Raw genomic sequence first — 22,459 nt, 5'->3', positions numbered from 1 at the left:
TGGTACAACCACACTTGCTTCCCAGCGGTTAGATTTGCCACCTTAGTATTCGCTAGAAACAAGGTTGTTTTATTTTAATCTTATAGTATTAATAAACTGCTGTCTAGATTATATATCACATAAGCAATGCTGGATAGAGACAGTAGAGATGAAGTAGGATTCCACTAAGATAACTGAGTGAAAATGATAATTAGTTTTCTGTGCTGTCGAATTTTTTTAATATAGAAAAAAAAACACATCTCATTAGTATTTTTGTTATTGCAGTTTCTTTTGGGGAGGGTAGGTAATTAGGTTTATTTATTGATTTATTTTTTAATGGAGATACTGGAGATTGAATCCAGGACCTCGTTCGTGCTAAGCATGTGCTCTGCCACTGAGCTACACCCTCTCCCCGTATTGCAGTTTCTTAAATCCGTAAGTTTAGAACTAGATTTAGTAACTTTATAAATCTGGCATCATTTAATTCTACTGTTGGTAATGTTGCTGGGGTTAGGTGTTAAGTGGGATATTTGGGACTAATTTCTTCACATCATCTCTTGCTTTCCAAGGCTTTCAATAAGGGATGATGAGAGAGCTGGCTTTAAACTGATTTCCAGATTTTGTTCCTACTCAGAACAAAAAGTCCTGAGGAGAGCAGATAGAAGGAAGTGGATTAGGTTAATACCTTTTCAAGAACAGCAGGGGAAATGAGGACTGGTTTCTGCCTTGTACCTTTTTAATCACTTAATATCCACTTAGTGTTTCCAGTGAAAGAATGCCAGTAGCCTGGTAGGTGTAATTACTCACAATTTAAAAGTATCCACAGTCCCGTCAACAGATAAATGATCAAACTGTGCTGCATTCATGTCCTGCAATACTACTCAAGAATAAAAAGGATTAAACTATTGATACATGCAACAACCTGGATGAATCTCCAGAGAATTGTGCTGAGTCAAAAAAGCCAGCCTCCAAAGGTTACATACTGTATTGTTTCATTTATAGAGCATCCTTGAAATAACAAAATTATGGAAATGGAGAACAGATTATAGTTGCCAGTGGTTAGGAGGAGGAAGGGTAGGAGTGAAACAATTGTAGCTATAAAAGGACAACGTGAAGGATCCTTGGGGTGATGGAACTATTCTGTAGCTTCTCTGTATCAATGTCAGTGTCCCATCTGTGATATATGACAGTTCTACAAGATGTTACCCTTGGGGGAAACTGGGTGAAGGGTACATGAGATCTTCCTGTGTTATTTCTTAAAACTGCATGTGAATCTATAATTATCTCAAAATAAAAAGTCAAATTTTAAAAAAATTAGCTACATAATTCCCATGTGGATAACCACTTGATTTGTGGCTTAAGCCCCAAATTTTTGACATAAATAATACTGCAAAAAAAATCAGTTGCTTATGTAGCAACATTTTGTTTCCATTGTAGAAGCCTTGGAACATATGGACAAAAACAGAATGAAGTATAATTAGGAAAATAAACTTAACTACTATTACCCTTTTTATATATTTCATTCTTTGGGGTTTTTTTCTGAATTTGTATATATATATATTTTTTTCAGTTATGATTGGGAATGTACAATTTATGTGGTTTTGTATTCTACTTTCTCAAGTTTTGTATCATGCAACTTTCTCTGTCTTTAGAATTCTTCAAAAACAAATTTCATCTGGCTATATATTCGATAATATGGATGCTCTATAATGTATGTAATCATTCTCTAATAATTAAATCTTTTTTCCATTTTATATGATAAATATCCTTATACATAAATCTTTTTCTGCATTACTTATTTTTTCCTTAATGTAGGTTTTTGTAAATGGAACTGAATCATGAGCATTTTTAAAACTCTTTTGATACATATATGTTACCAGATTGCTTTCTGTAAAAGTGGTACTAATTTACATTCTTACCAATAAGTGCATGTGAATGGATGAGATTCAAGACCAGAAGTAACTGGGAACCCTATAGAGTTCCAGAGCAGAAAGATTCAAGATTTTTATCTTCATATAAAGCAGGATTTCTCCACCTCAGCACTATTGACATTTTGGGCTACATAATTCTCTCTTGTTGAGGGGCTGTCTTCGGCATTGTAGGATGTTTAATGGGGTCCCAGGCTTCCACCCACTAGATGATAGTAGCACAATCCATCCCCCTACTCCAGCCACCACCAGAGTTGTGACAACCAAAAATGTCTCTAGACATTGCCAAATGTCCCTGGGGGGGAGAGCAGGGTGCCAAATTGCTGCTGGTTGAAAACTACAGATCCAGGACTTAGATATGCAATGATTAGGCACTTATTGTTAGAATATCTCTAACACTGTGTACACTATGTTCTGAAGCCTAGCCTCTCAGGGTTCTCTTTTTTGTCTGGCGTATGTATGTGCATATTGCCTGCTGAGTAAAATAGGCTAGTCATTTTTTTAAGGCTAAGTGACTTTGTTACTACTCGGTATGTATCCTTCCCTGCTGATACCTCTCTGGGTTCCTGATTATTAGAGGAAATCTAAAGAAAATGACCATGCTACCATTTACTTTGCCCCACAAAAATGGTTTCCCCTAATACCTAATATGGTATTTGGAAGTGTCAGTCAGTATACTTACCCTTTCTCTCTGTCTTCTGAATAAAAAGGGACCAATAGACTGAGAACTACTTGGTTCCCTTGACTTTGTATGTAAAGGAAGGAGACAGAATGGATTGGGATTTTTGCTAACTTAAGTTTAAGCCTGAAAAATCCTAAGAAGCCTGTTTTACACAGCTGGAGCTCCCAGTTGAAGGTTTGTCCCTCAGATCTACAGCTGGCTTTATCTTCCGTTCCTGATGGAATGCACCTGTGTTATTTCTGTAATATTTCAAAACGTCATGGGGTCATGCAACCCACACTCTCTTTCCGATGTATAATCTGCACCCAGATCTTCTAGTAGCTCAACTATAGTTGATGAATTTCCTTAATTCAAGTAAGACAGTTTACTTTAAAGTGGATTTGACCTTGAAATTCAGTTTACTGTGAAAACAGGAGCACACAAATACATTGTTCAGAACATAAACCCACTGCAGATACTCTATCCTTAAGTGATATGACACTCATTTAAGTCTATTTTTCAGTAAAGACATCAACCTTTTCTGTTATGTTCTGTTAGTTAGCCATAGTTCTGAAATGTAAGGCTAGTTTGACACTGACTTTCTCTACCGGCTGTTTCTTTTCTGTTTGTTCTCCTCAGGAGCAGTCTCACAGGTGCTGGATAGCCTGGAAGAAATTCACGCACTTACAGACTGCAGTGAAAAGGACTTAGATTTTCTACACAGTGTTTTCCAGGATCAGCATCTTCACACGCTACTAGATGTAAGTGTTTCTTTTTATTAAGTTTTTTGGTAAACTGAGTATTTATCATAACTTTTTACTTTACATGAATATCCAAATGTCCATCATAGCAGTCCTTTTTCTGTTGTCTTAAGTCTGTGAGAAATGTGGGAAATCACCTGTCACTCATAACTGAAATAGAATATTCTACAGTACAAATGCAATATAGCCTAGCAAGTCACAGTGGAAAAAATTATATATTTTATATAAGAATCCATTGATCTCAGCTGTGATTACTACTCTTTATTGCTTTTAAACATTGTTTTAAGGGGAAGGGTAAAATTCAGTGGTAGAGTGCATACCTAGCATGCACAACGTCCTGGTTCAATCCCCAGTAGCTCCATTAAAAATAAATAAATCTAATCCCCCCTCCCCCCCAAAGAAAACAAATCAAACCAAAAAAAAGGTAATAAAGTAAACAATGTTTTAAAGCATTACACCTAAAGCATGAGTATAGGAGAGAGAAAAGTAAATAAGATATTGTGCAATGGACTATATTTACACACACATTTCATATTTAACATTACTGGTTTTCATAGACTCGGTTTCTTCTCCTTAAAACGTTAGACTGTGATCCCTTATTCAATATGACAGGCTCCACTGACAGCAGATTCGATACAAAGAAAAATCGGAAGCTGACAGTTCACGTCTGCCTTGATTTCAGTCAAATTTTAAGTAAAATACCTTTCTTAAAGAACTTGGTTAACTTCAGCAATGAAAGCTTTCTTAATACATATTAGTCTTTTTTACAAGAAAAATCTGTCCTTAATAAGAGAATGGTATTTACTCTGGAGTGCTTAGAACTTTTTGATGCTAATTCTGATTAAGCCACCATATGATGCAGATTAAAGCAAAGTTTTCCAGAATGTATTCTATAGAACATTACTCTGGGAGATGGTGATGGATATTGCCATTCAGGAAGGGGGAGTAGATCTTAAATTTGTTGATTAATTTATTTATTGACCAAATAAGTTTGGGAAATGCTGCATTCTTTATTCCATTTATACAATAGTGTTTCTCAAATTCCTTTGGGCACAGAACTTTTATTCACAATCTTGTTGAATTGATAAAGACCAGTTTAGGAAAAGCTAAGTGTGTTTTTGCTTCACACTAAGTGCAGTCATAGGTATGTAACAGTTGCTTCCATCCATAGACTTAGTCAAATCAAATTAATTATTATTTTAAAATTTTAATTTGGCTTTTTAATTTAGTGTATGTATTAATTCAGGACTAACTGCTACAGCATGAAATCCTAAAATTTGAGTGGCTCAACAGAATAGAAGTATATTTCTTGCTCACACCACAGTCTAATGAAGATAATTGGAGTTGAGGAGGGTACAAGGAGAGTCTCTTCCACACAGTCATTCAGGAATCCAGTCCTCTTCCATTGTGTGCTTCTGCCATCTCCCAAAGCTTTGGAATTTTGCACTGCATCCTTTGCACCCAGCCAGCAGATGGGAGAAAGTGGAGAATTTTGCAGGGTCAAGGTTGGACATGGGCTATATCACTTTTGCCCATATCCCATTGGCAAGTACTAGTTGTATGCCTACCTAGCTGCAAGAGAGCTAGGAACCATAGTTTTTAAATGTGCTCAGTGAAATAAGCCAAACAGAGAAAGACAAATACTGCATGGTTTGACTTCTCTGTGTAATCTTACAAGAAGTCAAACTCAGAAACAAAATGAAATGATGATTGCTCCAGACTGGGAGGTGGGGGGAATGGGAAAAGGTTAGTAAAGGGGTGGAGAATTTCAGTCTTAAGATAAATAAAGTCTGAGGGGCTAATGTATACTGTGGTGACTGTAGCTGATAACACTATATTTTATAATTGAAATTGACTAAGAGAATAGAACTTAGGTATTCTCATTTTTTAAAAGATAAATATGTGATGTGATGGATGTGTTAATTAACTTGATTGTGAGAATCCTTTCACAGTGTGTACATTTATCAAATCCTCACATTGTACACTTTAAATATGTTCCAGTTGTATTTGTCAGTTATACCTCAGTAAAGCTAGAAAATGTGCTCAGGAGAACGCGGAAATGGGTTTTCTCTTTAGTGTAATTTATCTTAAGTAATTTGAGGACATTTCAGATTAAGTTATTTCAAATAACTTGTTACTGTCCTTGGACACCAAAAAAGCCCTTGAAATTTATTCTATTTTGTGGATCGCTCCTAGCATTCCACTTTCTTCTCCTCCGTCATCATCTTCATTATTGTTATTGTTAACATGTTATTTGAATTAGAGTTTGATCTCTTCATTGGCTCTTTAAATGTCTGTTGTTCTTTATCATTGTTTCGTATGATGCAGCAAGTTTTCACAGTTGTGAACTTCCCACAGAAGTCATACCCTTTACTAGGATTAGTAAGTGGGATATTTGAAAGTCACTACAGCACAGCATGGAGATTTGGTTTATTTCAGTGTAGTCAGCAGTTAAGTCATTGCTAAGATTTCCTGACCCTCTTTAGATCAAGGACTTTTTGTCATCATTTAAAGACTCAGAGAAGCCCACATTGGTTTTCAAAGTTGGGTTTTTCTTACCTAATGTAACGAGGTATCTGAGCATACCAAACTTGAGACTGCAGAGGAAGTACAGGAACGTTGCTAGTTTCTACAGGAAGGGGCAGATATTCAGACACAGACTGGACCTTGGAACTGAGCTGGGCCACCATTTACTGTCCAATGCTAAACTTCTCAGACCTCACTCAAAACATTTATTTTAAATAGCTGCAGCATTCTTGGGTAGACACTGTCAGCATCAGAAGAGACTCATAGATTTTAGTGAGGAAATTGTGTTCAAAGTTCCCTTTGGATTTTTATGAATTATAAACTTAAAGAAGTACCTGTACTGTCAGCATCTGCCCTGTCAATGCATCTCGATTTGAAAAGGGGCTGGCGGACTGAAAATGAGCTGTGCCCAGTAAAAAGGCAGCATGTCTACAGAATTTTATAGGCAGGCACTACACATGAACCCCAGAACTCTCCTGAAATAACGACTATAAGGCCAGCCCTGGGCAGTGTTGGGATGCATTTGGTTCTGAAAATCCAAACTGAGCCATTTTTCAGTGAAAGTTTAATCACCATGAATGATATAAGCCATCATTAGACTATGCCCTCATGATCTACGACCCTTAAAGCTTAAGCTCTTGTTTCAGAGTTACCAGGCTACATTTCAGTAATGTGATCCATGAAGTATTCAAGTGGCTGCCATTTAGAGAAATCTAACCATTTTTAAAAAGTTAAATCTTTAAATGCTTATGGTATGCATAAAAAAGGGATCATTTCATCATTCTAAGTGAAGTAAGCCAGAAAGAGAAAGAAAAATATACCATATAATATCACTCATATGTGGAATCTAAAAAAAGAAAGAAGACACTAATAAACTCATCTACAAAATAGAAACAGACTCGCAGATATAGTAAACAATCTTATGGTTACCAGAGGGAAGGGAGTGGGTAGGGATAAATTTGGGAGTCTGAGATTTGCAAACATTAACTACTATATATAAAAATAGATTTTAAAAGTTTCTTCTGTATAGCACAGGGAACTATATTCAGGATCTTGTAATAACCTTTAATGAAAAAGAATATGAAAATGAATATATGTGAATATATTTACATATATGCATGACTGGGACATTATGCTGTACACCAGAGATTGACACATTGTAACTGACTATGCTTCAATTTTTTTTTAATCACAATAAAAAAAATTCACAAGGTAGTATATAAAGATATAAATACATTAAAAAGATCACAGTATGACCAACTCTTGAGAAGAAGCTTTTCAAACTTTGACCATTCATTTTTCTTTCTTCTGATGTTCCATATCCCATGCTTGGATTTGGATTGTTTTGTTTTGCAGAATCAATGTTGGCTCCTTTATAGGATTCCAAGTAGTGACACCTAGTGGCCTAGCTTTGTGGCCCATGGCTTGACTGTTACTTAATCTCACTGAGCCACTTCATGAAATATCTTTATTATATTTAAATAATTCCTGTTAATTCATTAACACTCAAAATTGATAAATTTAAGGCCATAATTTTTAACCTGACCTAAAGAAACAGGATTAAGGTCCTTCGGAAGACAAAAGATTATGTAGTATTTTATTTTTTCTAGTCATGCCTTTAAAATAGTAACAAGCTCAAAATTCAAAGAAATGTTACTAGAATTTCTTTGGAAGAAACAAAACATCTGTCATATTGAAAGAATTTACATTAAAACAAAAAGAGAAAATCTGTGGTTTCACTGAGAGAGGAAATGCTTTCTGATTTAAATTCTAGTAAAATCCATCTAGTTTAATCTGTAGTTAGAAGTAGATCCAGAATGTCTAAATATTTGCTACTCAACCAGCTCCGCCTGGCACACACATGCTGCTTCTCATTTTGTGGGAAGAAATAAAGAGGCTCGAGGAGGAACTGTGCTTGGTCCAGCTTGTTCCAATATGTCTGCTTTCAGAAATTAAAAGCACTGGTACAGAGATGGTCTTGTATATGAAAAATATAGATCAATTTTAATAAAGTACAACTTGGCCTGTGTATTAGTTTGCTAAGGCTGACACAAACTGGGTAGCTTAAGATGACAAATTATTCTCTCACAGTTCTGGAGGCTAGAAGTCTTAAATCAAGGTGTCAGCAGAGGCATGCTCCCTCCAAGTCTCCAGGAAGAATCTCTCCTTGCCTCTTGTAGTTAGTTGCCTACACCTTGGCATTCCTTGGTTTGTAGCTGCATCACTCCAGGCTCTGACTCCATCTTCACGTGGCCTTTTCTTCTGTATGTGCGTGATTCTATGTCTTCACATGGCCTTCTTGTAAGGACACCAGTCATTGGATTTAGGGCCCACTCTAATCCATTGTGACCTCATCTTAATTAATTATATCTACAAAGACATGATTTACAAATAAGGTCACATTCTGAGGTTCTGGGTACACATGAGTTTTGAGGGGACAATATTCAGCCCAGTACAGCATGGAAAACTGATTTTGCCGTGAATTGATTTTTTTTCAAGTAAGAATGTGAATTACAAAAATCAGATGTAAAATAAGGAAATGTTACCCCATCATTCATAAATTAGACTTTCTTAGAACTGGTATTAAAGTGTAATTATGTCTTTTAATAATATTTTGAATCAGTCTTGGAACTTGTATGTGATACATTGGATGGTTAGATGATGTTAGTGTTTTTGATGGACTGAAAAATCAAGAGATTTTCCAGATAAAAATGTTTTGCAAATGTTACTTGGTGGTGATTCTCAGTGTTATTAATTTCTGGTAGAAATTTTCCTATTACAGAATTAATGTTTATTTTGTAAACCAACAATGTTATAAAACATTGTTAAATTACACATTTATCTCTCTCTGCCAAACTTTGATGACTAAGTTTTAAAGTCACCCACCATCTGTCATACCTCTGAGCAGCTGTTAGCATTTGTTACAGACTGCGGTTTCCATGATAAATGTGATGCCCCTCTTAATTAAGATTATTTTTGTGAGAAATCCTAAAAAATAATTGGTGATTAGATTAATAAAGTCAAACTAACTGCAATAGCAACTTAATTTAGCAGTTTTTGTATTAATTCATAAGTGTTTTATAATAGAATATTTTAAAGTATTGCATTAAAAGTTAGTTGATGTCTTTAATCCTCCATATTTTATATTATTGACACATTTATTATCATTTTTTGCATTTTAGGGAGAGTTAGAGAGTTTTTCTATCTGACCTGGAGTTAACACTGGAAAACTACAACTCTTAATTTACTATTTTGCTTTTTTTAAGATGATATTAAATTAGTAATCACATTTGGGAATAGCTTATTTTTAGAAATCAGAAGGGAACTTGATGCTTTTAAGCAATTTGGAGTCTGAGAAGTAAGTTGATACAGTGTTAAGTCTGGATGTTTAAACAGACTGGTGAATCAGGAAATGCCAAAGCTAAGTTTCCCATGAATTTGCAGTCCAGTCGATTTGCACTTAAATGTCTGGAATAATAAAGCCTGTTTGAGGACTTTGAGAGGCTGAGCTACTGATACCTTCTCAGGATCCCATCTCGTCTCTAAGAGTGAATTTCAGCAAGTATGAAGCCAGCTGGGTAGTGGGGCAGTGGTGGTGGCCCTTGTGCTACCTGCCTCCTGGAGCTGGAGATTAAAGTGCACTGAAGCTTGCTTTGGATATAGGAGTCTCTCATTCCACTGTTTCTAATTGGATGGACAAAAACTACCATACCTGTTCCATCTGCATATCAGTGTATTATACTCTGTATATATATGTATTAGAGTCAGTAGAGAAGCATCACATGAAACAAGATTCCTGAAGTAAAAAGAGCTAGAAATATTCTATGTCCTAAATATGAAAAGTAGTTTTTCTTCATTTTTAATGTAGATATCAGTAAACTTAAGAAAAAGCTACTAAGAATATGGTCATTTGTTAAGCAGCAATAGAAAACTAATACAACCAGAAACAAAGCAAGGATTGTCCACTCTCACCACTTCCATTCAGCATTGTTTTGGAAGTTCTGGCCAGTTGCAACAAAGCAAGAAAAAGAAATTCTGGACATGCAGACTAGAAAAGAAGAAGTAAAACTTTCTTCTCACAAAGATATATTCTCGTATGTAGAAAACCCTAAGGAATCAACAAAAAATCTACTAGAACTAATAGGCAAGTTTAGCAAGATTGCAGGATACAAGATCAACATACAAAAATTAACTGTACTATTATATATAAACAACGAATAATGTAAAAATAAAATTTTTAAATATTCACAGTACCATCGAAAAGAATAAAATAATTTAATCAAAAAAGTATAGGACTCATGCACTGAAAATTACAGCTGTTAATGAAAGAAAGTAAAGAAGATCTAAAAAAAAATGGAGGGATTTTGTTGGATTGGAGGACTCAGTATTGTTAAGATGACAGTTTTCTCCATATTGATTATTTAGATTCAGTGCAATCCTTAATCAACATCCCAGCAGAATTTTTTAATAGAAGTTGACAAGCTGATCCTAAAATTTATATGCAAATGCCAAAACAATTTTGTAAAAAGAACAAAGCTGGAAAACTGATTTCAAAGCTTGTTGTAATGAAAATATCTGGTATTGGTGTAAGGATAGATATAAGAATGAGTGGAACAGAACAGGACAGAGTTCAGAAATAAACCCTCACATTCATTGCCATTTGCTTTTCAGCAAAGGTACAAGGGCGATTCATTCAATGGGGAAAGGATAGTGCTTTTTTTTAAACGTGGTGCTGGAGCAATTAAATCTCCATATGCAAAGAGGTAAACTTAGACCCTTACCTCATACCATGCACAGAAATTTCCTCAAGATGGATTACAGATCCGCTGTATGATTAAAACTTTTAAAAGGAAATACAGGAGTAAATCTTCACTACCTTGGTTTAGGCAAAGAATTCTAAGATACAATACAAGAGAGCATTTGAGGATAAAGGAAATGGTCTAAAACTGGATTGAGATGATGGTTGTACAGCTGTATGAATTTACCGAAAGTCATCCAACTGTACACTTACAATGGGCAAATTGTGCAGTTTTTAAATGATACCTCAGTAAAGCTTTTAAAAATGAAAAAAATGAGAATATATCTCTTTTATTTTAAAAAAAATCTATGTTACCCTTTTGACATGTTTTAAGGTAAAGCACTATTGGAAGGTCCTTCCACGTGTAAGGACTATAGTGTACTACAGGTCCCAAAATGTCATTTGTAATCCATTGTTCCTACTGTGACAGCACTTTCTAGTGTCTCCTGGCATTGTCCCTGTGTCCTAACACCAATCCAGCAAAGCCAAGCCGCCCACCCTCTGCAGTGCCCAAAGCCCACCGAAGAGATCATCCCAGTAGGTTTCGCTGGGTCATGACTCGGATTTCCGCATCTCAACATTTAGCTTTATGGCTAAGAATGTACCATTTCTTGACTTTAAAATGCTGAATTTGTTTTTCTCTCCCAAGAACTGTTTTATTAACCAGTGTGTAGTTGTGACTTGGGAAAGTAGTCCACATTGTCTTTTTTAAAAACATTATGAATTACATAATTTTATGTATTTTTCAATAAGGGAGGGGCGCCTTCTCAGAGTATCATGTTTTAGTTTATTCTTTTAGTTCATTTTTTTCTGTATTCAAATACATGGCCATTTCCCAAACTTCACAGCTTTTTGGCAGATTTTATGTGACATAATGTCAATTTTTGGTCTCTTTACTGTGGTAAAGTATACATAACATAAAATTTACCACTTGAAGCATTTTTAAGTGCACTATTTGGTAGAATTAAGTATATTCACCACTATCCAGAGATCCAGAACTTTTTCCAGCTTCTCCCACTGAAACTCTGTACCCATTAAACAGCCACTTACCATTTTCCCCTCTCCCTAGCCCCTGGCAGCCACCATTCTACTTTCTGTCTCAATGAATTTGACTACTGTAGGCACTTCATATAAGTAGACTCATACTGTATTTGTTCTTTTGTGACTAGCTTGTTTCACCTAATGTAATGTCCTCAAGGTTCAGCCATGTTGTAGTATGTGTCAGAATTTCCTTCCTTTCAAAGACCGGAAAATAGTTTATGTTATATATATACCACATTTTGCTTACCCATTCATCCAGTATCAATTATTTGTGGACAGTTATATACTAGGAAAAGCTAAATTCTCCAAATGCAGCTGTCTAGTAGTAGGGAATTCAGCCTTAGTTCCATCCCCTTAGTTCAGTCCCCAGTTGCTCCATCCTGTCTCCAAGTTAGGTCCTGCAGCGTACATCTTTGTGAAAAGAATATGTGACTGTCACTGAAAGTATGATTAACTACAGGAGTCCCTCACATTCCCTTATTTGTTCAGATGAATTACTTCTGAAAACAGGGGCTGGAATTTACTCTAAAATATCAAGAATCAGCTTGTCCCCAGTATCAGTGTTTCCCACTGCGTGCCCTTCTCTTTTTATAGCACCATGGCCAACTTCACCAGAAGGCAAAGGAATGTTCTAAAAGCCTTCCAAGTGCAACAAGCACTGATTCTTCTTCATGCTATTCTCAAGGAAAGGGGGGGAGGTTTCCCCCAGGAAGGAATGTGATACGCTCAGCTGAAGAATATTCGATGGGCTGGCTTGCAACACTCACAATCCAAGAACATAGCCGCTTTCTTCTCTCTATGGTCCTTCAAACATTATCTCATAAAACCACTTCTGTCAGTGTCTTTGCTTTGTTCTTTTTTACCTTTCCACAATAGAAATTCGTTTTTGCTGCCACCACTTGTACAAATCTTTGGTGTTTACCTATACAAAATCAGTCACATCATAAGTCAAAATTTAGTGTATTGCCTCAGTAATTAAATAGACGATTATATGACACTCCTAATAAAAAATGGTTTAAAGCAGCAGATTAATAATAGGATATTCATTTAATGTAAAGATCATTTAATTATTACCATAGCTGCTTCAGAAGAGCACATTAGAAAATGCGGTTTTAACACTTTTAAAAATGTTTTTAGTGGAGTTTTATGGAAAAGAAACTCATATCATAGTGAAAGGTCTCACGTTTGAGCAAACTCTTGGATCTAGTATTAAAAAGTGCCCTATTTCAGAAGGTTTAATTAAAAGCAGAATACAGCCTGCCTGTACCATCTGACTGGTTGTTTTTCCTCATGCTTTCTTCTTGCTTACTCAAGAATAGACATGATTTGTTTCTTACAAGGCTTAATTTTAGAGTCATTTGCCAACCGAAAAAGGCCTAGAGAACAGTCAAGTTAGGTCATGTGAGGCCAGCGTTTGAGTTTCTCAGAAAGAGCTGCCAACTGACCAGAAATCAACCACAGTGGCCTATATTGTTAGGCCACCGACAGGCTTTTTAGATTGAACTAGGAGGTCAAGCAAGTCTAAATTTCTTGGATTCAAAAATAAATCCCTGTAAGAGTGATGTTCTAATGAGACTGAAACAAAAGCAGCTCTGTATACAGACAAATCAAACCTAAACCAAACCAGAGCCTTCTTAGGGATACTTTTGCTGTCAGGATCCAACATATTTGCAAACCTTTCAGGAAATCTTGAAATGGCCCAGATACACTTATTTTTCAATTTCCTGTTTGCCGTCAGAAGAAAACCTTCATAATGGATTTAGTTAAAGAAGCATGTTACTAGGCCATCTGGGCCCCTTCTTAAGACTTGTAAAGATATATACCCCATCGTGATTTTCTAGAACATGATCTAAGCTAAATTTCACTACTATACTATTCGACTCAAGCTTTCCTGGGACATCTAACTCAAGGGCTTCCAGCAACATTCTTACTGGCCACTGAGTATACAGTCCATCTGATGTCCTTTTTGTAACTTGAGTTACCAAGCAAAAACTGGGCCATAGTATTGGTAGCAGCCCAGAACCTCTCTCTAGGGAAAATCTAAATTCCAGGCTGGGACTTCTGCTACTTTATTACCGTCACTAGATTTGTGGATTTGATACTTTTTTTTTTTAGGTAAGAAACAAGTTTAGTTTAAGATTTATACAGTTTAGCTATTTACATGTTTTCTGAACTTTTAGAGGGAAAGTTAGCACACAGTACAAATTGTGAAGGATAAGTTACAAATAATGAAAGCATACTCTTCAAATGAATGAAGTACATTATCTCTGTGCAGATGGAGGATTATCTGCGTGACTAATCTTTGAGTGCTCTCTTTAATTATTTTTTTTAATTGAATTGATTTTTTTAAAGTTTTATAGAATGTAAATTTTTAGAGAAGACAAATTTTAGTGCTGACAGAATAGGCAATTTTTAATCCCATAGAAGAATAATGCCTTCGGTGTAAATCAAAATCCCAATGATGCATAATCATTCTCAGATTTGTAAGATGGACAGATTATATAAGTTCTTCCCAAAGTTTAATTGCACCTTCTTACATCTTTGAAAATGCCATTTTAAATTTTGGGACTTATTTCTTTCACACTTAACGTTTCCCATCACACAATCTTTGGACCACTGTTATATTGCTCTTCTCCATGTTTGTACTGTGTCATGTTTAATGACACCAAAGATCTTTGAAAGGACTTTTCATATTTTTAACCTAAAGATAGTGAGTTTATATGTAAACTTGAGCAGGAAAAAATTGATTTTTAGATCTCAAAAGATTTTCTCTAATCTTTACTCCAGAAAATCTGCTCCAGTGCAGTAGCTGAATATCAGTTCCTTATATTTTAGTATTAAATCACCTTTCCTTCGTATTTTTCCAGATTTCAAATGTATTTTTAAAAATACTGTAGGATATCGGTGGCTGACCTTCTGGGTTCACTGAGAAGATATGACATTGGAACTTTATTCCTAATAACCCAGCTTCTTCACAGAAACTATAAAGTTAGTTCTTAGTAAGATAATCTATGTTCCCATGGCAAGTCATTTCAGTCCCTATTATTTACAGATACATTACATTACGTACTTTGCAGCTAAATATTTGATTCTTGGAAACTTTAATTCTTTTCCAGCAGGGAGCTTCTTTGGTATCTTTGGCATATTTAAATGGTAGGATGGTGGTTGCTAATTTAGTTCCGTGTTCCGAGCAACTCGACAACAAACCCACTCATTATTTGTCTCGTGTCTATAGCCTAGTTGCAAAAGTTACAATCTTTCTCAGCTAATGTACATTCTGGTCCTTAGATTTGATTTTCTCTGTGCAAGAAAGTTAGTGGGACACATAACCCAGTGCTAGTAGGTTCTCTGCCAACCATTCCATTTTAAAGGTTGATATTGTTAAATGCTGCATATAAACTCTGAGCTGGACAAAGACTTCTATAGGAGGACTAGAAGTCAGAAGAGAGTGCAATATAATGGAGTATGGTTTAAAAAAACTTGATTTAGTGTTTTAAATGTAAATAAGAAACGACACATTAACGGATTCCATCGTCTTTATGTTTGAAAGTACAGTCTCAGACTAGTTGAATTCAATATTACCACCAACTTTTATTCTGCTTTGCTTAAAACAACCCATCTCAAATATAGAATGTGGCCTCTTAACAGAACTGTGCTTTTATCCTCCTTAAGACAGAAAGATGAAGCGTGTCCGTGTAGCTGTGTGGGGTCATTATCTAACCCAGCGCCAGAGACTGGCAGTGAGCGTGCCTGTCTGTGAGTGAGACAGCTGCTCACATTTCCTCGTTTTGCCTTGTGGGGGGTTGTGTGTGTGAGAAAAAGTGCTGAACTTGCGTAACTATAATTTCCTTAGGAAAAAAAAACAAACAGTAATAGATTTGTTCTTGTTTTCTCTCTGGGGGTAATTTATTAACATTCTTCTCGCCCTCTGTCTCACTTTGTACACCTCAGCTTTACAAATACACTTGAAATCTTCAGGTGGCAGGAAAGCAAATAGCAAACGAGATATATTTTATCATTTCAAACCACCTTGAGTTTCAGCTTCTAGAGCAAGTGTTGGCAACTCCAGCTGTCAGGCCAGATTCAGCCAGCCACCTATTTTTGTAAATAAAGTTTTATTGGAACACAGCCATGCCCATTCATTTATGGACTATCAATGGCTGCCTTCACATCCGCAGCAGGGTTGAGTGGTTGTGCGGAGTCCTTGTGGCACACAAAGCCTGAAATGTTTATCATCCAGCCAGGAAAGGATGGGGATTGTAACATTCTTTAACAGGGCAAGGCGTGTAGTTGATTGCCTAATATCTTTTAAATTATCTTTAGTTACTTTTTTTTTCCTACAGCCTATAAATGGCATTTTCTACAGCTCTTTACCCAAATATTTGCTGAAGGTATCTCCCTGGCATGAGACTGTGTGTTACTGAATTCTGACACAAGCCAAGGAAGTCTGGTATGAGACAAGGGGCAGCAGGAGGCCAGTCTAGTCCCTGCTGCTCTGGCTGCCTGACCCTGAGCGCGTGACTTCACCTCACCGGACGTCAGCTCTCCCCTTCTTAAAATGGAGGAGCTGAATCATGTTTATCTTGAAGAGCTCTCCTGCCTTGAAAATAAGAAGAAGTCAGACTTGAAACGTAGTTTTAAAAAGAGAATTAAATGTGGTCAACATGTATTTCTTAATTTTGAGGGAAGGTTTTTAACCACACAAGCAGGACAGAAATGATAGCTGGATCCTAAAGAAACAAGCTAAAATAAGTATTCCTACTCTATTTTTATATCACTCAGTTTTTTTAAAAAAAAACTATTTACAGTTCCTATGCTCCAGTTAAATACTCATTTATCTTTTGAAGAAACATTTATTAAACATCTACTTAGGTACTCAGCTACATGCTAAGTGCTGTTACTGAATGTCAAAGAACTTGAGTTCGGGGCATGGAAAAGAGAAAAAACATGTTCAGTAATCATACCCCTCAGGTAGCCAGTGCCCTTGGCTGTTAATGCCCTGAGAGTGACAGGCTTCCAGATGTCGTCTCTGTCCAGGGTCACTTCTGCATCGTTAGTGTACCCGGCAACTGGCCTCAGCAGCTCCCTCTTGGCTCCTGCCTCCAGGTGTCACCCCACAGTCATTTCTGAGTCCCATTGCTCAGTACAGACAGCCCTCTTGGGCAGGGTTCCATCAAGATGGCTCCAGCCAGATTACATTCTGAGGCAGCTCCTTGATTCACAGGAAATACATTCTTGTTGCAGCATACACTGCAGATGTGGGCTGCCATGCCATTGGCCTCTCACCCTGCCATCAAAGGCTGCCCCAGGCAGCCTGCAGCCAAGAAAGAGGCTCTTTTCACTTGGGACCCCAAACACCACACATCAGGCTGCCCCGAGGACTGACTCTTTCGCAGTGCTCTTCCGGGTACGCCAAGATGGGCCTTGTAAGTTGCTGTAACTCAGCGAGCATCCCTGCAGAGCATGAGACAGTGAACTCTCCTTGCTGCGCCTCCAATTTGCGTACGTGGTTCTTTTGGAACACATACCATCCTTCACTTTGCATGAGGGAGGAGGCAACTCCCTCCCCTTTCCTCCCCAGCAAGGAGAAGGGAAAATCAAATGCTGGCTCTCCTCAGTCCTGTAACTTCTACAGGTTCCAAGCATCTGCCTCTACAGGCTAAAATGAGGTGCTGGGGTGAATGTGGAAAGGCCATTTAAGCCACCTTTCAGCAAACCCTGGAAGGATGTTCTGGCAGCTTCCTTGCAGACTTGGTGCCACTTACTTCCTATTGGCCTTAGCTCTGGGCTTTAGCTGAACGTCCAAGACAGCAGGAGAAGGCAAGAAATCACATCATTCTAAATATCCTTTGTATACGATGGAACTGAGAGGGGGCAGTGTTAAAGAGTGATAAAGAGAACCTGCAGCCTTCCTTTGTTCTCAAAACCCAACCACCTCTCACTTGCTCCCAGACCTTGGTGAGACTCCACCTGAATTTGATCTTTGAGTCCTAAATATCATCTCATAGGCAGCATACAATATGAAGATGACCAATAAGACTGAGAAGTTGAAGAGCTGCATACTTCTCTATACTGTTGTAGAGCACTTTAACATCACATTGCATTCAAACTTTTCTCCGTTGATGACTTTTTATTTACCTGCTTTGCCATGTTTCTCAAATAGTTTGTATTTGTTATGGATATACCTAAAACATTTTGAATCCATCCCTAAGGCAAACAAAGTCACAGCAATGGCCAGGGGGAAATGAAGATTGGCATGTCATGCACACACATCCAGATGGTCCCCACCTCGGGACTGCTCAGTGAGATCCTTTCCAGTTGATGTTGCTGGGGACCATGGTATCTCAGGTCCTCAAATAGATTAAGCTGGCATATGTTTCTGGACCTTTGGTTATTCCCAGTCTTTGGAATTTGTGAGTTCTTTGAGGACCAGAACTTTCACCTTTTTCCTCTCCATAACCCCAGCAAATAGAACACCACTGTCTGGTACACAGTAGGACCTCAGTAAATATTGTATGGATAGGTGGATGGGTGGATCAACAAGGGGTCACTTCTTTCCACTGATGGTGACAAAGTGAGCCCCTTTCCTGTCCCTACCTCAGTTCTTACGTGCCTTTTAGTTAATGAGCAGGAAGTTGAAATTCACCATCTATTCTTAGCCACATAGACACCATCCATTCCATCCAATACCTGCCTTGACTGTGCTTTCCTGGGAGCTAGGGTGCAGAGGCCAGTGCCCCAACCTCTAGAGGATGGTCCTTTCATTTAATTCCTTCCTATTATATCTGTGTTTGATATTAAGCATCTCACCTCTCCCTCATCCACTTTGGGTGAATGTGTGGTGAATTGGATCAGGATGATATCTGCCTGCCACCTGTGAAGTTGTAAGGCTAGAATGATGATTCTTGCTTTACTGTTCTGTGCCTCAGTTGCCTCATCTGTAAAATGGGAGTAGCGGGGGTAACAACCTTATAAGACTGTTTGAGATTAGAGAGAATATATATATGAAGAATTTTGACTAGTAACTAGCATCTAGTAAGTGCTCAATAAAAATGACAATTATTAGTTATTATTAGTACTTTTTAACTACTCTCAAAAGTTAGCGCTGGGCATGAGATTTACAGATATCTAAGGAATTTATTAAAGCACAGATTTCTGGACCCCCTTTTCAAATTCTGATTCAGTAGATCTGCAGTAGGGCTTAGAAATATGTACGTTTAATAACCACTCCAGCTGATTCTGCTACAAGTCCTCAAGAAATCACACTGATATAAGACCTAGAGAACCGTACTTGGCATCGTCAGAATGAGACAGAAATAAAAAGCCTCCAGTGATAGACTGAGAGCAATTCTGGGAGGTGTGGAATTTTTGTTGCTTTGTGAGTAAAAACTAATATGCATTTATTAAATGTGTAAGTACAAACTAACCCTAATCATAGTTGAAATCTTTGAAAGTAGTGTTAGTAATATTCCTTGATCAAGAAAAAGGCTATATGTAAAAATAGATTTTAAAAAAGTTTCTTCTGTATAGAACTATGTTCAATATCTTGTAATAACCTTTAATGAAAAAGAATATAAAAACGAATATGAAACATATATATATGCATGACTGGAACAATGTGTTGTACACCAGAAATTGACACATTGTAACTGACTGTACTGCAATTAAAAAAAACTATAAAAAAAATTTAAAACAGAGAAAAAAAAAGAAAGAAAAAGGCAAAACTTTTTTGTGCTGAAATCAGGCATTATAAAAGCATTATATATTTTTTTCATTTTATTGAGCTATAGTCAGTTTACAATGTGTCAGTTTCTGGTGTACAGCAGTTTTTCAGTCATACATGAATATACATATATTCATTTTCATATTCTTTTTCACTGTAAGCTACTACAAAATACTGAATATATTTCCCTGTGCTGTACACACAGTACAAACTTGTTTATCTATTCTATATATACCTGTCAGTATCTACAAATCTTGAACTACCAGTCTGTCCCTTCCCACCCCTCTCCCCCCTGGCAACCACAAGTCTGTATTCTATGTCTGTGAGTCTGTTTCTATTTTATATTTAAGTTCATTTGTCTTCTTTCTTCTTTTTTTATTTTAGATTCTGCATATGAGTGATATTATATGGTATTTTTCTTTCTCTTTTTGGCTTATTTCACTTAGAATGACATTCTCCAGGGACATCCATGTTGCTGTAAATGGCATTATATTGTCTTTTTATGGCTGAATAGTATTCCATTGTATAAATATACCACCACTTCTTTATCTAGTCATCTGTTGATGGACATTTAGGCTGTTTCCATGTCTTGGCTATTGTAAGTAGTGCTGCTATGAACATAGGGGTGCAGGTGTCTTTTTGAAGTAGGGTTCCTTCTGGATATATGCCCAGGAGTGGGATTCTTGGGTCAGATGGTAAGTCTATTTTTAGTCTTTTGAGAAATCTCCTTACTATTTTCCACAGTAGCTGCACCAAACTTCATTCCCACCAACAGTATAGGAGGGTTCTATAAAGGCATTATAAATGATATTACTGTCAACTTGCAAGGCCTCAAATTAAAATTGCTTTTTTTTTAAAGAGCATTCCAGAGTTTTAAAGATCTTTTTATTCATGTAGGTTTTTTACTTTATTTGATTATTACTATTGTGACATATCAAGTGATGACTATGTCTAATGTTTAAGTGTTAAGTATTTTAAATCTGGTTTTTTAATTATAGTTCCTTACTTTGGGGTTTTTTTCTTTCTTTTTTTTTTTACCACATATGTATAGTATTCCATTTATCTCTATAGACTAGTCTGGGAACCTACACGATATATATAACATTATTTCTATGGAAAAATCTATTCCCTAGTTCCAAACTTCAGAATTCACAATCTTCAGAGATAGAAACCATTCAGAGGATGGAGACTGCCCATGTGTATTCTACAGGGATTTGGGCAAACTTTTGTAAACCAGCTACATATTGCTAGTTCCTAAATGTTAAAATAACGTTTTAAACAGAGCAGTATTTTACTAGCCTACTTATACTATTTATTACTTTCTTAATGCCACCATTTGAAGATAGTCCCTGCTCGCTCTTCACAGCACTATCCTCAGGCCTTCCTTATTTATGTCTGTCTGTTTGCCTATCAGCATTAGGAATTTTTATGTATGATGTGGCCCAAATATTTACAAATCGTAAAGCTTTATCTTGCATCAGTATAAACACGTCTAATTATAATCTGAAGAATGTTTATGGTATTTGAACTCTCCACTAGCGCTAGGAAAAAAAGAACAAAACCAAAACCAACCCCCCAAAATCCCCACCTATTTTAGAGAAGTTAGGACCTAGAAGTGGCAAGCTAGCCAAGATCATTTTAAACTCTTCACTTTTCAAAGAAGACTGTTGAATGAGACGTTTCATCTGAGGTAGAAACTAATATTTTAATTAGATTTCTACACTACAGAGGTTTTTCTCCAAGGAACTAATTTTCTTCACAAAGTTTAAATTTTGGATCATGTAGATTTATGGTGTTTTTTAAACATATTTAGATTCTTTTCAGTGTCTTCTCATACTCGTGGATTTGCGAATTCAAAAGGAAGAAAGTTAATATCCTTGACCTCTTGCTGAAGGATGCCAGCACTGATACTGTTAATGAACAGCCCTAGTAAAACAAGTATAAACCTTTTGTGAGAACATTCCTTCCTAGAAGGAGTTGGGTTTGCCCTTTCCCAAGATTTAGATTTCTGTGAAAATTCTTTCGGACGCGTCTTGGCCAGAAAGCATTCTTTCATTTTACTCTGTATTCATCTCATTAAATGTTACTTCTATCAGAGGGAAAAAATGCTGATTGCTGAGATACTGATGATTTTTTAAAAGATATGCATAGAACTCATATCCTGACAAATTTCATTGAATGAATAAGAGATTATTAACAAGAAGATCCCACTAAAATCGTCAGCCTGTCTTTTTCAGAGGAAAACATTGCTTAGTGAAATAATGAATATGAAGCTCTGAATTTTAGCCAAGAATTGTGAATGTTGATCGGATTTTCTCCTTTGCCTCTAGCTGTATGACAAAATTAACACCAAGTCTTCGCCGCAAATCAGGAATCCTCCGAGTGATGCAGTACAGAGAGCCAAAGAGGTAAGTGATATATTTTGTAAATGTCGTATTTGCTGCCTTTAATGAAAACATTTTCTGCTGCACAGTAACAGGCAGTTTCCTTGCAGTCACACTTGGACCATTATATTCAAATTTACTATTTCTAAGCTTCTCACTGAGCATTTGCATACAGAAAAGGGGAAAAGAAAAGTGTCAGCCGCGGCATTACCTAGATTTCTAGTTCTGGTTCTGCTGTGTAAACTTGAACACGTTAACATATTGATTTTACTTCTCCTTTTTTTTTTTAAGAAAAAGTTATTTTACCGAACTTGGTGAAAATAGACGTGCTATGAAAATTTGAGTTGCTTTTTTAAGGTGGTAATGTTTGGAAGGTATCTAAATATTTATAGTAATCAAGTTCAGAGAGAAGTCATTTTTATAAATTGCTAGTTACTATACATCTTCCACAGACTCGTAACTTCTTTTATTATAGAAACATGACATTGCAGAAAGTTTGGAAAATAAAAAGTCATCTATAATCCCATCACCTTAACACAATCATTTTCACTTTTTCATGTCCTTTTCTAATCGCTAGCTACTTACATATAAATTTTATGTAGGTATGATCAAAATGGTTCTTTCTTTTAACCTAACATAATTTAATAAGCATTTTTCC

At 36.5% G+C, this 22,459-nt stretch overlaps 1 protein-coding gene across 8 annotated transcripts in view; it reads left to right on the top strand.

Moving 5' to 3' along the window:
* Positions 1–22,459, top strand: part of CASK (calcium/calmodulin dependent serine protein kinase) — a 315,531-nt gene that overhangs the window by 234,239 nt on the left and 58,833 nt on the right. For all 8 annotated transcript variants that reach the window (XM_006211818.4, XM_006211816.4, XM_031671296.2 and 5 more), the window contains exons 11-12: positions 3,208–3,329; positions 21,748–21,825. In XM_006211818.4, the coding sequence (XP_006211880.1) occupies positions 3,208–3,329; positions 21,748–21,825 (200 nt within the window). The remainder of the gene's footprint in view (positions 1–3,207; positions 3,330–21,747; positions 21,826–22,459) is intronic.

The sequence above is a fragment of the Vicugna pacos genome, chromosome X, assembly GCF_048564905.1.
Source record: "Vicugna pacos chromosome X, VicPac4, whole genome shotgun sequence".
NCBI classification, from domain to species: Eukaryota; Metazoa; Chordata; class Mammalia; order Artiodactyla; family Camelidae; genus Vicugna; species Vicugna pacos.
The sequence above is the reverse complement of the archived record's forward strand: the minus strand, read 5'-3'. Positions and strand labels throughout refer to the sequence as shown.